Genomic DNA, 17,104 nt, shown 5'->3' on the forward strand with positions numbered 1-17,104 from the left:
AGGACACTTGCCATAGGCCTTTCAGTATAGAGCTGGAAGTTCAACAGCTTTCTGTACAAGACAATGCTCTAGCCAGGCAAAAAGATTAGGCACAACAAAGATATACTGTACTATTTATGAAACATGTAACATCACAAATGAATTCTGACATTTACAATCAGTGCCTTTAATATGCTACTGAAACCTGATGGAACAACCCTGACCAACAAATAGCATGAGTACCCTTAGATAGGGTAGACCTGCCTTTAGTTTGGTTACACCTTACGTGTGGATTGATCTACAATACACTTTAACATTTGAAGAATTGGTGCCTCTAGGGCCTTTCAAGAATGTGTCTGTTTATGATTGTGTTTGCTTAACGTGTGTTGTGTATAATAACGTCTATTTAAATGTGTATATGAATGTGCATTTTGTATTTTAATGTGTATTGTTGTGCTAAACAGGGCTCATCTGGAAAATAGACCTTGGTCTCAGCATCGACTCCCTGTCAACATAAAGGTTAAATAAAAATGTAGTGCTTAATGTTTTTCATCAATTATACAAAACATAATTTAGTCTTAAATTGATAAGGCATTTGATAAGAATGAGAAATGCAAATATAAGAGGCGCATTACTGCAAACTTACAGACGTAGGATCTTAATTTGAGCCTGTTTGCTACAGCAGGAAAATAATCCTGCAGCAACAGGAAATGTGAATTATTATGTGGATTATAATTAATGGACATTTTTGTAAGGGTTGATAAATTTTTTGTATGGGAAAATCAAGTCTGAAATTTCGAAGTGGAAATAAAAAATGTCAGAAGCCCTTTTAAACCTCAAATACACTACAAGTTATCCTGCAACAGGGTGATCAAATTAAGATCCTACATCTGTACATTCTAAATAAATTATGTATTCTCTCTTCAAATATACTTATCTTTACAGTTTGGCAACTTCAATTAGATACAAATTGTATATAATATGACCATATCCATTGGCATTCGTCAAACTGCTGACGCTGTTTTTTGTAAATCATAAAATTAAAAGGGAAAGAGTACCTCAAAGATATATATCACCAATATACACAAATAATAATGAGAAAAATAGTAAGATAATGTGTTTAGAGTGTTTAACTAATATACATTGTCCTGTACAGTAGACACCTTTAACATCAGCTCCCTAATGAGGCTACAGGAAACTCTCCTCCACTTCAGGGGTGCATGGAGACTGGGGGAGCTCGTCTTCTTGTGTTGGGGCAGATACCTCTTCCTCTGTGCTGGCTACTGGCTCTTCTAGGGAGGTTTCTGGCTCTAGGGAGGCTGTATCAGTATCATTCTGGTCAGTCGTGGTAGGAGGGCTAACAATGGAAGGTAGCAGAAAAAAAACAGTGGTTTTACTTTATTACGGCTTTATTACTGTCAGATGAAAATCAATAGAACGGTGTTATCATAAGCCTGAGTGTGGCTGGCCAATTATTGATAACAATAAGCAAGAAAAACAAAAACCCAACATCCAAAAAGCTTTGAAGGAAAGCTGACATGACATGAGGCAGTGCAGAATTGGGCAATCCTCAAATGCTGCCCCTGACTCATGCAGTCACACTTCCTGTGGCAAACTGGCAGCCACCGGGTTCACAGATTAGACACACACTCTGTGGAGAGAATGTCCTGTGATACCTTGATGTACTCTGTGTGGCGGTGTCCAGCACCTCACCACCTCCTGCTTCTGCCTCTATGGCTACATGGATATCTGGGACGTCGATGATGTATTCAGTCTGGGAGGGGCCAGCCTCCTCCCAGGTCTCCCCTGTCTCCTGCCCTGCTAGATCCCCCGGGGAGACCAAGGAGACGTCCTCTGGAGACACAGCCATGTTCCCTGCTGGTCTAGGTTTGGTCTTGACTATAGCTGGGTGGTCGCTCTTCAGAAAGCTCTCATTCACCTGGGTGTATTTCTGGGACGGTTTGGAAATGATATGTATCTATTAATTGTAGATATACATGAGAAATCAACATATTAAATCGCCGTAGTGTTGAGGATTATCTATCACGGATGTCGGTACCTTTCTATAAGCCTTAGACAGCAGGTTTCCCATCGAATGAACCAGAGAGGAGAACTGTGGCCTCTTCTCCAATTTCTCATCCCAACACTTGCACATGACATCATAGCTGAAAGAAACAAAATCAAACTCAGAGTTAATGTCACCTCGTCCTATGTTTTACTTACAACCACAATCATTCCTACAGACAAAGAGAGACGGACGAGGCCTCACATCTCGTCTGTAGCATGAGCGGGTTTGGCCATCCTATAGCCTGTCTTCAATGCAGTGTAAAACTGTTGATTCATGGGAATATCAGGATAGGGTGTTCCTCCTGAAGTTAGGCAAAAACAGAGCACATACCTAATATCAAGGCAAAAACAGAGCACATACCTAATATCAAGGCAAAAACAGAGCACATACCTAATATCAAGGCAAAAACAGAGCACATACCTAATATCAAGACATGCATTCATAAATGACCTCTAGTTGCAATAAAGAAACAATCAAAATACGTCCGTAATATGCAGAGAATATTATATTTACCCAGAGTAAAGATCTCCCAAAGCAGAATGCCAAAAGACCAAACATCGCTCAAGGTTGTGTAGATGTTCTGGAAGATACTCTCTGGAGCCATCCACTTCAGTGGCAGGAATGTCTACAATATCAGAGACAAACATGAATATCTGCCATTTAGCAGACGCTTTTATCCAAAGCGACGCTTTTATCCAAAGCGACATTCAGTCATGCGTACTGTTAGGTAACCATTGAGCTACAGAGGACATTAGGTAACCCATTTTAGGTTAAGACAGGTGCAATATAGAATTACAGGTGTACTTGTGGCAAATGGCATTCTGTTTGTGGTACAGCGACAATACTTGACATTGTTTTGGTAGTCTGATTAAAGTCCTGTACCGTCTATACCATAATGACTCTGGGAAAGCTGTTTCACATCCTCTCCTGATCTACCACCAAAAAAAAAAAACAGCCAAGAAAAAAACCTGAGTTCACAGCCCAGATATCCCATAACTGAACTACATTTCTGGCAACAACAACTTCAATCCAGTGGGAAGTTTTAGCATTTAAAAACCCTCAGAACATATTCTATGCCAGCTTTTTTACCTAAAACATATTTTATACTCAGGATGTACAGAATTAACCAGCAAGATAGCAGATCTGTAAAGATATAAAAAATAAAAAAAGCTTAAACCAGTTTGCACAAAGTGCGTCACATTAACCCACGCCTGGAAGTTCCTTATAAAAACAGCCTTTCAGTTTCAATCACTTTCACCTCAGAACATAATGGCTGTTTGATGGTTTCTTCCCCTCCATTACTTAGTACACACCAGGGGCGCAACTTTGGTTTTAGAAGTGGGATGACATAATCATATATTTTTTATCCAGCCGGATAAACACTCCAAACAGCCTACCCGACCGCTCGGAGGCGTACGCATGGTCCTAAAGCACACCGTTGCCTCGTTTTGTACCACATTCCAATGATAAAACTGGGGGAACAAAAAATAATTTCAGAATGCTCACCCTCTCTATCTCTGTTCAATAAAGTCAAATACCTTAAACATACTCACACTGCCTTTGTCTATGTAGTTGGAGTCATTCATGAGGTCACGGGCCAGGCCAAAGTCACAGATCTTAACCAGCTTTCCCTAACAGATGAGAACGTTTCTGGCAGCCAGGTCATGGTGAACACACTGTGAGGACAGGGACAACAGTTCAGACAAGCTGTTATTGAAGTGTCATGTGGGTTCACTAAGATAATTTCCACGTGGCATCAGTAATTAATGAATGTTTGATGTGACATGGCATGAAATGTCATTACGTGATACTGTATGAATAAGAATGGATTGTGAAGCTATTCCATATGTTAGTTGAATCTGTTAAAGCGGATATAGACAAGCTGTAATGAGTCATACGTTCTTGGATGACAGGAAGTCCATGCCCTTAGCCACCTGGTAACTGAACCCCACTAGATCGGTGTAGCTCAGAACAGAGGGAGTCATTGATAGACGTCGCCACGTCTGCTCTCTCTTGGCATGAGCAACATAACAGAGAACGAACAATAGTCACAAACTATGAGACAAACTGTGCAGACAAATTAACAACTGATGGTTTTGATCAAAGTACTGTTTAAAGGCAATGTCTGGTTACAAATGAGGTTGAAACATGAACAATATCTTATTATGGAAGCTGCTTGCATGTCAAAAATCAAGGTGGAGAGAGAGGCTTCCCTATTTTGGTCTCTTCAGCAGCATTTCAACATCAGAGACAGGGTCTACCCGCCATCTGTTTGACAGGGATGTTGAAATGTCTCCAACACACTATATCAGGCTGAGGGTTAGTGTTGTTTCAACTATATCAGGCTGAGGGTTAGTGTTGTTTCCACTATATCAGGCTGAGGGTTAGTGTTGTTTCCACTATAACAGGCTGAGGGTTAGTGTTGTTTCCACTATAACAGGCTGAGGGTTAGTATTGTTTCCACTTCAGCAGGCTGAGGGTTAGTGTTGTTTCCACTATATCAGGCTGAGGGTTAGTGTTGTTTCCACTATATCAGGCTGAGGGTTAGTGTTGTTTCCACTATATCAGGCTGAGGGTTAGTATTGTTTCCACTATATCAGGCTGAGGGTTAGTATTGTTTCCACTTCAGCAGGCTGAGGGTTAGTATTGTTTCCACTATAACAGGCTGAGGGTTAGTGTTGTTTCCACTATATCAGGCTGAGGGTTACTATTGTTTCCACTTCAGCAGGATGAGGGTTAGTATTGTTTCCACTATAACAGGCTGAGGGTTAGTGTTGTTTCCACTATATCAGGCTGAGGGTTAGTATTGTTTCCACTTCAGCAGGCTGAGGGTTAGTATTGTTTCCACTATATCAGGCGTGTTGTTTGTAGGCTGCTTACCATAATAGGCAGAGATCAACCAAGCTTTCATCAAAACATCTGTAAACAGAATGGCAATCAATGCCTTCTGTTTATAATTGATATTTAGTTGCTATGAACAGGCATCGCTACCTTGTCCTTGGTTGCTGTCCTGATGGTAGGTTGTCTCATAGACTGACGGCTCAATGTCTGCATACTTGATGTTATCGCTCAGCTCTTGCATGGGGACAACATTTAAAGAATCCTCCTTGGTCATGTCCATGTAACCCCCATCGCTCTCTCTGCCAAACACAAAGGGGCACAAATGTCACGCAACAGTAAGTGACAGTATGTCTTTGATTGTGAAGTCAGTAGTGTGTATTTTGGAGGGAAGAAGTCTTGCCTTTTTGGGGGGATTTGGACTGCACTCTCTGTGCTGTTGCTGCACATGTCAGCATCCCTGTGGTTTCTATCTGCGTAGGACTGCAGGAAGGTGTGCTTGTTGTGGTGGAGGTAGTCAGCCAAGTTGCCATAGCGACAGTACTCAGTTATTAGGTAAATAGGTCCTTCAGGACAGAGAAAAATGGGGCAGTTGTTAACACACACACTTTGGCTGACATATGGTAATATGTTAAGGCCTAGATTCAATCCGGACCGCGGAAGATCTGCGTTATAGCGCGATTGACATTTAAAGGTAATTTCCAATTGAGCCGACATATGCAGCGTTTATCATGAATACGGTTTCCACGAACACAAAAACATTGCCTTTAAAAGGTGCACAGACCAAAAAAGAGAATTCGATTGAATCTAACCCTAAGTCGTTAAAGTAGTGGTATGTTTCCCAGTTCCCACCTCGTTTGGTACAGGCCCCCAGTAGGTTGACGATGTTCACATGGGGCCCAAGGTGACTCATTATTCTCAGCTCAGATATCAGAGCCTGAGTCTCACTGCTTCTCGCTGTGGCTGTAAGTCAAAGGTAATAGGAGAACACACAGCGTTGCAATATTAGTCAGTGGTAGAGAAAGAGGACCTAGGTCTGTGGTTTGTGTGTAAAATTGAGGAAATGTTTTGAAGATGTTGGTAAAGCATAAAGCACTCACACTTGAGCATCTTCACAGCCACTTTGGGGGTGGACTGGGTGTGACCAAGTCCATATACTGTGGCCTCCATGACCCTCCCGAACGCTCCAGGTCCTAGAGTGTGACCTAGTGTGACAGAAAATGAGGTGTACTGTTAGCTTAGCTAATGCCAAATCTATCAATAAAGTATGATTTATACAGTATATAGGCTACAGTATTCACACAATTATGCTAAAACAGATTTCCTGAGTTGTAGTATTCCCTCACCCAGGACCAGGCTGTCTCGGGGCACCTCCCACTCACAGTCATAGGGCAGGTGCATAGGGTCGATGTAGGTGCACTCATGGCCGTCTGAGCTCACTGACTCCATCACCTTCCATCGAATCTCATAGCGGGGCTTCTGAAGGCAGAGACAAAAGCCTGTCACAGTTTTATAAATGAGAGATATATATATATATATATGATATACTTTATTGTCCCCGACGGGAGATGTGTCTTGGACAATTAAAGAGTGCTGCGGATTCCACATAAATACATAGAATCAAATTGATTCGGCATACATAGAATAACATGACCATCATATACCCACACAAATGTTTGTTATGTCATCAAGGCTGTGACTTAGGTGGCAGTTCAGTTCCACATGAAGACCATTTAGACCTACTGGCCAGACTCCAGTCATCATCCCTAATGTCACAGTCTCATCTTTCAACAGTAGCGTCACTATCAAGACAAATGTGATGGGAAGTGACTTTGGGTCCTTGAAAAGCACTATATATGATAAGGCCCATGTATTAGTATTAGGAGATGGAGATGGATTTCTGTGTGTGCGTCACCTTTCTCCAGAGGGCGATGAGGATGATGAGGAAGATGACGGTAATGACCACCAGGGCTAACACTGCAGCCAGCACAGCCACCTGGGAGAACAGAGCTGCGGACACACACAGAGAGAGAGAGAAGGAGCTCATACAACAGGTGGTCCTCTGTAGCTCAGTTGGTAGAACATGGCTCTTGCAACACCAGGGTAGTGGGTTTGATTCCTGGGACCACCCATATGTAAAATATGTATTTGGATAAAAGCGTCTGCTAATTGACATATTATACACTCTGTTAGTCAAAGAGTATTTTCATCAGTTAATCAAAAGTTATTTGACATCAGTTGTTGATAGTTACTGAAAATACTTATTTTCATTGTGTCATAGTCATTGACTTTAACTAATGCTGAGTCAGTGCTTACAGTTGGAGACGAGTTTGATATCCCAGGCCCTGCGACCTCTGTCGTTGCGGGCCTCACAGCGTACTGACATAACACTCTCCATGGTCTGAAAGGTCAACAGGCTGTGGACCTGGTAGACTCCTGAGGTCTCAATGTAGCTCACGTTCACCTGGATGCTGACGTTGTCTGGATCAGCCAGAAGAGGCTTCCATGCTGTGGTCTTACTGCTGCATCTGGGTGATGAGGTCATAATTGTGGATTATCTTGGTGGTGAGTTGGGGTCAATTCCATTTCAATTCCAGTCAATTCAGAAAGCAGACCAAATTCAAATTCCACTTCCACATTTTCTTCATTGAAAAGCATTGAAGAGAATTGGAATTGGAATTTCAGTTTACTTCTTGAATCGACTGGAACTGAAATGTAATTGACCCCAAACCTGGAAAATATGCTTGTTCAGTTTGTGAGACTTTCTATCTAAGTGAAATATTGGGTGACTGAAAAAAACACTATAGACTATTGAGTGTCTAAAATAAGCAACAGGTCTAACAATTACGACTCTAATGTTTACGGCTGTGACCCTAGTGCTGCACTACCCTCTACAGTTTGAGAGGAGAAAGTCGCAACACAACTGAAGAGGCTGAATATGCTTCATTGTGTTTGTATTTATTACGTTCCCATGCCTTCACAGCTGTACCAGTGAATGGTGGGCGTGGGGACCCCCTCTGTGACACAGAGCACACCGTGGCCCTGGACCATGTGCTGGTCAGACAGATCTATTATCTTCGAGGGAGCTGCAGGGAGAGGGAATATCCCATGAGACTGTGAAAAGTAAGTAGTGAAACATAGGTAGATCATTGTTTTATCACTAGAAATAAACTGTTCAACATCCTTTAAATTCCAATGTGATAACTCAATAAAGTAAAATGGCTGAGTGAATTGTGATCCCATCTGTAATGTAGACACGTCTAATGCTCCAGAGCGGATAATAATATCTCAGCTGTGTATGTATCTTACCCTTGACCTGCAGGTTAAAGGTTATCTCTTTGACGTCATCTTCATTGGCCACCTGGACGGTGTAGAGACCCATCTGTTCCATCCTGACCCTTACCAAGGACAGAGTACTGAGGTAACTGGAGGTCAAAGGTCAAAAGGAACAGAACACAATCAATATCAATACAACTTTATTGTCCATGTTACAGCGAACAACAGAAATGTGTCTAATTCTATGTATTTATCATGGGGCTTATGCATTGATTGTCATCATAATCAAATATTTTATTCCGTTGGGATGTACATGACATGTATGATGGGTACCTGGTCTTATGCACCTGTTTGGTGTCTATGGATACCGTGTCCCCAGCGAGGGTGGTGTTGTCTCTGGTCCATAGCACCTGAGGTTTGGGATACGCTTCGATCTGCACTGTGAGCTCAATGCTCTCGTACTGCATCGCTGAAACATTGGTGCTGACGGAAGGTTCCAAGTCCACAAAGCCCCGTTCTGTAACATGGCATTGGGATAGAAGATTACTACCTTATAGATACATGACAAGAACCTCAATCAGTTAGTGACTTTCCAAAACAGAAGTACACAAAGCCCATTGAGCCCCCAATGCATAGTATTTCCGCTTTTTCAGTTGATGAATTAAAAAGTGTTACTAGGCTAATGTTGTGAGTTTGGAAAAGCTTTGAGGGCTCAATGGGCTCACCCAGAACAGTGCCAGTGAGATGAACCATGGCTGACTGTCCTGACATGGTGTCCTGTACCCGGCAGATGTACTGGCCAGAGTCCTCCAGAGTAGCACTGGAGATGTTCAAGAAGGAGCGGATTCTGAGCTCCCGGTTCCCAGATAGAAAGTCTGTCAATGGCTCAATTATCTTCAGATGGAAACAAAATATAACAAAAGTAAGAACAGCTTAGCAACAGCATAATTATCAACAAAAAGGAGTTGATTATGCTTGGTAATATGTGTCACATATAATCAGGGGCGCAACTTTGGTTTTAGAAGTGGGGGGGACATATTATTATTATTTATTTTTTTATCCAGTCGGATAAACACTCCAAACAGCCTACCCGACCGCTCGGAGGCGTCCTCATGGTCCTAAAGCACACCGTTGCCTCGTTTTGTATCACATTCCAATGATAAAACTGGGGGGGACAAAAATGAAATTTCAGAATGTGGGGGGGACATATCCCCCCCGTTCCCAGTGAAAGTTGCGCTCCTGCATATAATCATTCACACAATAGTTCACTCACCTCTTTACGAGGAAACTCCCATCTGAAGTAAACTATCGCTACTTTTTCTACAGTACAATTAACCATCAAGGCCTCGCCTTGTTTCAGCACCGTCTTTGAGAGAGTCATAAAGGTGTTCATGGACTTGGGTACTGGATAGAATAAAACGGAAAGACAGAGGACATCATAACAGGCCCAACATTCATGCGGGCTGGTCTTCAAAAGCATTTTACAGCTAGCTTTTTAAAGACCATTTTAAGAGATCTATTGAGTCACTTCCTTTTGGTCAAAGTTTCACTTTGAGGGTTGTGTTGAGGGTTAGTCCTCTGTAGCTCAATTGGTAGAGCATGGCGCTTGTAACGCCAGGGTAGTGGGTTTGATCCCCGGGACCACCCATACATAAAAATGTATGCACACATGACTGTAAGTCGCTTTGGATAAAAGCGTCTGCTAAATGGCATATTATTATTATTATTGACACAGAGCCTTACCCACAGTGCTGTGGACATAATACACCTGGGATGCCTTCTCCTCTCCGTTCATGGCACCTCGGCAGATGTAGGAGCTGTCTTTCAGGACGGCGGTGAACCCTTTACTGGGATGATATGTTCCTTCCACAGGGGCCTGGCTGGCCCGCTCATACAGGGTCATGTTAACGCCGGGGTCAGACACCACGCAGGGAATGGTACCTTCCTCTCCCTCCTTCATTACTACTCCTGGCCCCAGGGGAACAAACCATTCCTCCGGGTCTGAGGGGGAGGACAGAGGTCAGGTATACAGTACCAGTCAAAAGTTTGGACACACCTACTCGTTCAAGGGTTTTTCTTTATTTTTACTATTTTCTACATTGTAGAATAATAGTGAAGACATTAAAACTATGAAATAACACCTATGGAATCATGTAGTAACCAAAAAAGTTAATTTGTGGAATTTATTTCCTTCTTAATGTGTTTGAGCCAATCAGTTGTGTTGTGACAATGTAGGAGGGGGTATACAGAAGATAGCCCTATTTGGTAAAAGACCAAGTCCATATTATGGCAAGAACAGCTCAAATAAGCAAAGAGAAACGACAGTCCATCATTACTTTAAGACATGAAGGTCAGTTAATACAGAAAATGTCAAGAACTTTGAAAGTTTCTTCAAGTGCAGTCGCAAAAACCATCAAGCGCTATGATGAAACTGGCTCTCATGAGGACCGCCACAGGAAAGGAAGACCCAGAGTTACCTCTGTTGCAGAGGATAAGTTCATTAGAGTTACTAGCCTCAGAAATTGCAGCTCAAATAAATGCAACATCAACTGTTCAGAGGAGACTGTGTGAATCAGGCCTTCATGGTCGAATTACTGCAAAGAAACCACTACTAAAGGACACCGATAAGAAGAAAAGACTTGCTTGGGCCAAGAAAGACGAGCAATGGATATTAGACCAGTGGGAATGTGTCCTTTGGTCTGGAGTCCAACTTGGAGATTTTTGGTTCCAACCGCCGTGTCTTTGTGAGATGCAGTGTGGGTGAACAGATGATCCATGCATGTGTATTTCCCACCTTAAAGCATGGAGGAGGGGGGGTTATGGCGTGGGGGTGCATTGCTGGTGACACTGTTACCTGGCCTCCACAATCCCCCGACCTCAACCAAATTGAGATGGTTTGGGATGAGTCGGACCGCAGAGTGAAGGAAAAGCAGCCAACAAGTGCTCAGCATATGTGGGAACTCCTTCAAGACTGTTGGAAATGCATTCCAGGTGAAGCTGGTTGAGAGAATGCCAAGAGTGTGCAAAGCTGTCATCAAGGCAAAGGGTGGCTATTTGAAGAATCTCAAATATAAAATATATTTTGATATGTTTAACACTTTTTTTGTTTACCACATGATTCCATATGTGTTATTTCATAGTTTTGATGTCTTCACTGTTATTCTACAATGTAAAAAATAGGAAAAATCAAGAAAAACCCTTGAATGAGTAGGTGTCCTAAAACTTTTGAGCGGTAGTGTATGTCCACCATATGGAAGGGAAGTCAATTGTGAAACCAGCACTGATTTGTATTAGCTTTGAATTGTCACAGTTTGTCCTTCCATAGTCCTCCTGTAATTGATTCATGGCCTATGATGGCCTAGAATGGTCTAGGATGGCCTAGGATGGTCTAGGATGGTCTAGGATGGGCTAGGATAGTCTAGGATGGCCAAGGATGGTCTAGGATGGCCTAGGATAGTCTAGGGTTGCATAGAATGGCCTAGGATGGTCTAGGATGGGATGGTCTAGGATGGTCTAGGATGGGCTAGGATAGTCTAGGATGGGCTAGGATGGCCTAGGATAGTCTAGGATGGGCTAGGATGGTCTAGGATGGTCTAGGATGGCCTAGGATGGACTAGGATGGTCTAGGATGGTCTAGGATGGGATGGGCTAGGATAGTCTAGGATGGGCTAGGATGGCCTAGGATAGTCTAGGATGGGCTAGGATGGTCTAGGATGGTCTAGGATGGCCTAGGATAGTCTAGGATGGGCTAGGATGGTCTAGGATGGGATAGGATGGCCTAGGATAGTCTAGGATGGGCTAGGATGGTCTAGGATGGGCTAGGATGGCCTAGGATGGGCTAGGATGGTCTAGGATGGTCTAGGATGGGATAGGATGGTCTAGGATGGTCTAGGATGGGCTAGGATAGTCTAGGATGGGCTAGGATGGCCTAGGATAGTCTAGGATGGGCTAGGATGGTCTAGGATGGTCTAGGATGGCCTAGGATAGTCTAGGATGGGCTAGGATGGTCTAGGATGGGATAGGATGGCCTAGGATAGTCTAGGATGGGCTAGGATGGTCTAGGATGGGATAGGATGGTCTAGGATGGTCTAGCTGTCTATGCCGCTGCCTCCGGATCACATCTAATACATACTGCTATTTCAGAACACTCTCTCCTCTCTACCTCTGTCCCATCCAATAAAAAACTAACAAATACATGAGGAGTGGAACTGCCCCAATCCTTAAAAACAACACACAAAAAAACAATAGAAGGTTCATACAGGGTGTTTAGTCTCACCCGGTACAAACACTGAAATGTCCTTGGTCTCCTCTGTCGAGGACTCCTCACAGACGTAGTTCCCAGAGTGTCTCCAGGTGACGTTGTGGAGGACCAGCACACTGGTGGTTCCCCTGTTCTCCACAGACACTCCCTCCAGGCTGGGGTCATGGGCAGACTTCCAGGTCACCTTGCTCCAACCAGAACAGACCACTGTGAAGGAGGAGTTGGTGCTCAGTGTGACCTCCTTCTCGCTGGGGCTGAGCTCCAAACTGAGGCTCTCTGGACAAAACTGCAGGAGCACTGGGAAATAATGAGATAAACAACACAGACACATGTTACAAATGTACAGTCTTGATCAATTACAATGTAACTACAGTGTAAAATCACATTTAGCTTTTTCTTACCTGCAAAGATGGCCACCAAAGATAGAGCCTTTGCCAAGCTCACCTCCATAGTGTCAGCTAAATTGATGATACACTCTGTTAAATAAAATACAAATGTGAAGGAGTCATGTTAAATAAAATACAAATGTGAAGGAGTCATGTTAAATAAAATACAAATGTGAAGGAGTCACGTTAAATAAAATACAAATGTGAAGGAGTCATGTTAAATAAAATACAAATGTGAAGGAGTCATGTTAAATAAAATTCAAATGTGAAGCAGTCATGTTAAATAAAAGAAAAATGTGAAGGAGTCATGATAAATAAAATACAAATGTGAAGGAGTCATGTTAAATCAATGACAAATGTGACGGAGTCATGTTAAATAAAATACAAATGTGAAGGAGTCATGTTAAATAAAATACAAATGTGAAGGAGTCATGTTAAATAAAATACAAATGTGATGGAGTCATGTTAAATAAAATACAAATGTGAAGGAGTCATGTTAAATAAAATACAAATGTGAAGGAGTCATGTTAAATAAAATACAAATGTGATGGAGTCAGTAAAAGAGTGTAGAGAGAGAGGCCTTTGAATAATGCGAGACTCACTATATTATGTTTTTAAAGGGTGGGGGATTGCCTAGTCACTTTATCTCTACCTATATGTACACATCTACCTCAATTACCTCGTACCCCTGCACATCGACTCGGTACTGGTACCCCGTTACTCATTGTGTATTTATTCCTTGTGTTATTTTTTTTCTATTATTTCTCTATTTTCTTTCTCTCTGCATTGTTGGGAAGGGCTCTTAAGTGAGCATTTCACTGTTAGTCCACACCTGTTTTTTATGAAGCATGTGACAAATAGTATTATTTTCCCGCAAAAATCCTTTCTGAATTGAAATGTAATCTGATTCCAATATTTCTGCTGTTAACGTAACTGATTATAGTTACAGTTTTTTTGCAATCAGATTACATGTAATCAGTTACTCCCCAACCCTGATTGAGAGGCATATTTGTAGTTTTCAGTATTGAGCATGTGTTAATCTGTGACCCAAACAAGGCCTTAATTAATTTGACACATTTTCCATGTAGTGTCTGAATTGAAGGTAGGTGGTGGTTTTACAGTAATGGGTTGACAGTGTTTAATGCAGTAAAGGGAAATAAGTAGCTTGTAAAGACGGAAGGGTGCATGGGCATGAAACTCGACTGAAATGTACAGAATAATAAAATGTCGGTCAATTATGCTAGTGAAACCGCAGTTGAATAGTCAATCAGTGGAGGTCAGTGCCATTTAAGATGAGGGAGGACGATTGTTTTTCTCTATTACAGCATATTGGATGACTGTCATTCATATTCCATTCACCCAGTTCAATGTAACAGCGATACGTTTCGGCTACTACATGATACTCTAATTTTCCCTGTACCCATCATGACGTTGCTACAACCTAGCCTATGAATGAAAGTGTACAACGTAGGTGCACACAGGTCGAGAGACAAATTTGAGGTGACAGACAGTGACACATGGACAGACAGTGACACATTCAATACCGCCTTGCACACTCTTGCCTGCATCTAGCTGATATAGGGTGTAATCATTGGTCCAACAGTTGCAAACGAGAGTTTCTATTGGACAAATTCAGGTATGTTTATCCCCGTTTTGTTCCGTTTGCTTCCATTTAAGAAACATTTTTCAACAGAATCGTCGGAATGAATACACCCCTGATCACGCGTAAACACAGTTCACTTTCATAGCAGACACGTTGTTTTCCTTCTCGCATCTATGCGCTCTCCTCCTCTCACATCTTCCCTTTGCTTGTGGACTTCAATGCACAACACATGTGACCATGAGAAAAAACCTTTCCAAGCCAAACCGCTAAACACAGCCTACATCGTTGTCACTATATTAGCTAAAGTAACGTCATAGTCAGCATAGCTAATAGAACTAACGCGTTAGTAAACCCGCTACAATAATGCAGTAATGTTACAGTGTACAGTCAGTAAGCAGTTACATTGGCGGGCCCCGATGGCAATAAATTAGTAAAACCAAAAGCTTACCTTGACTTGGAAGAGTTCCAGTGTTGTGTCATAGCCAGCTAGCTAACATAGCATCGCTCTGTTTGAGCAGGGTGTTTCAGTGGGATAAACTAGCTAGTTGCATTTGCTAGCTAAGTAAGTGAAACTGAAAGTGAAAAAAAATGACAAAATCTCTCTCTCTATTTCTCTCTTGCTTCTCTTTCATTTTGGAAGAAATTAATTTGTTAAAAACTGTTCAACTACTGTCTTTCTCTCTCTTTGAGTCAACTACATTTTATGCACTGCAGTGCTAGCTAGCTGTAGCTTATGCTTTTAGTACCAGATTAATTATCTGATCCTTTGATTGGGTGGACAACATGTCAGTTCATGCTGCAAGAGCTCTGGTAGGTTGGAGGACATCCTCCGGAAGCTGTCATAATTACTGTGTAAGTCTATGGAAGGGGGTGAGAACCATGAACCTCCTAGGTTTTGTTTTGAAGTCAATATACCCAGAGGAGGACGGAAGCTAGCTGTCCTCCGGCCACACCATGGTGCTACCCTACACAGTGCTTTTGAGGCTACTGTAGACATTTTACATTTTAGTCATTTAGCAGATGCTCTTATCCAGAGCAGAGAAACCAGTAACGTCTCACAGACAAACCTGTGGGTTGGCAGTTGCAAAATAGTCTGGGCTGGTTGCAGACAGAGAGAAGCAGCCGTGAAACCCCCCTTGTCGTGTCGTGTGTTCGAATAAGAGAGAGAACAACAAATATGATAAGGACAATATGGCCGTCACTTACCTTGGGAGAGTGCCTGACCACCTTTTTCAACACCCTGTCTTGTCTGTTGACCAGTAGGATAGCTATCTGTGCTCCTGTATCCTATCTGAGTTGGAGAGAAGTCCTTAATGTTGATGTTGAGTGAGCTCCTTCAATCTGCAGTGAGATATAGGTAGAAACCTTCAGTCAGGAGTGTGCCTTAGGAGAGTGTACGGGAAGTAAGCTCCTATGCATTCATAAAAACTCCCGCAATACCCAACAATCCAATCCTCTTGAAGCCATTAGGGTCAACAGTTTCTCCTCGTCCTTGAATAGGACGGCGTTCTGGCTAGACTTGCTGTGTCCATTCTAACAAAAAGAGGACAAAAAAAGCAAAAGCTTATCTATTGGCAGAAGTCTGTTATCACCTTGAAAGTCAATATTCTTCTGTTTTCCGATCGAGTGCTGAGAGAAGGGCTCCTGCTGTTCTTTGAGGCTATACTGAAAGGTACTCTCTGCATCTGTTTTCAATCTTGGCTTTTCACCCCTTCTTTTTATTCTCCCTTCTCAGGATGTGAGTGGATGCCTAGAGATCTCATGGCTCTCGCCAGCAGCTGAGCTTTTTTTTTTATTTGTGGGATTTTTTGTAGTGGGGGAAGGGGAGGCAGGGTCAGTGAAGAGATTTAACTGATCTCTGTAAAGTCACTCTTGGACAGACAATGTCTAAATGTTCAGTGTGTGTGTGTGTGTGTGTGTGTGTGTGTGTGTGTGTGTGTGTGTGTGTGTGTGTGTGTGTGTGTGTGTGTGTGTGTGTGTGTGTGTGTGTGTGTGTGTGTGTGTGTGTGTGTGTCTTAGTTGAATCAACACTTTTTTGGAGATTCCACTTCAAACTAATTTACCTGTACTGTGTATGGTATCATATTCATATGGAATTTCCCTCATAGCACTGCTGTAGAGAGATGTTAGTACTGGCATGTTCCTGCTGTCTCTGACAGAGCAGTGTTTGTCATGGCTCTGCTCTGTGGAGGACACACACACATGCACATACACACACACACAGACAGGAAATGAGGCAGACCCTGATTGCTGACCTGACCAGTTTTAGACCAGTGTGTGTGGGGTATCCGTCACCTCCCTACTCAGCATGCAGACAGAGGCCAACATATTCTACTGCTGCCTTTAAGGTGGGTATACATTGCCTTCGGAAAGTATTCAGACCCCTTGACTTTTTCCACATTTTGTTAGGTTACAGCCTTATTCTAAAATGGATTAAATAAATAAAAATCCTCAGCAAACTACACACAATACCCCATGATGACAAAGCGAAAACAGGTTTTTAGACATTTTAGCAAATGTATTAAAAATATTAAAGAGAAATACCTTATTTACATAAGTATTCAGACCCTTTGCTATGAGACTCGAAATTGAGCTCAGGTGCATCCTGTTTCCATTGATCATTCTTGAGATGTTTCTACAACTTGATTGGAGTCCACCTGTGGTAAATTAAATTGATAGGACATGATTTGGAA

General features: G+C 42.3%; 1 protein-coding gene across 1 annotated transcript; it reads right to left on the reverse strand.

Annotated features, from left to right (window-relative positions):
- Window positions 1–701: 701 nt before the first annotated feature.
- LOC121541959 (platelet-derived growth factor receptor beta-like) lies at window positions 702–16,076 on the reverse strand. The gene is given in 23 exon segments (XM_045214119.1): window positions 702–1,336; window positions 1,656–1,930; window positions 2,039–2,144; window positions 2,249–2,348; window positions 2,561–2,672; window positions 3,601–3,723; window positions 3,946–4,055; window positions 5,036–5,196; window positions 5,298–5,451; window positions 5,738–5,848; window positions 5,986–6,090; window positions 6,232–6,364; window positions 6,801–6,895; window positions 7,202–7,413; window positions 7,851–7,971; window positions 8,195–8,310; window positions 8,495–8,678; window positions 8,887–9,055; window positions 9,435–9,565; window positions 9,905–10,162; window positions 12,438–12,719; window positions 12,824–12,898; window positions 15,618–16,076. Coding segments are annotated over 22 exon segments (3,276 nt in total). The 5' UTR covers window positions 12,873–12,898; window positions 15,618–16,076; the 3' UTR covers window positions 702–1,167.
- Window positions 16,077–17,104: the final 1,028 nt, after the last annotated feature.

Source organism: Coregonus clupeaformis, unplaced genomic scaffold, assembly GCF_020615455.1.
Source record: "Coregonus clupeaformis isolate EN_2021a unplaced genomic scaffold, ASM2061545v1 scaf0199, whole genome shotgun sequence".
NCBI lineage: Eukaryota > Metazoa > Chordata > Actinopteri > Salmoniformes > Salmonidae > Coregonus > Coregonus clupeaformis.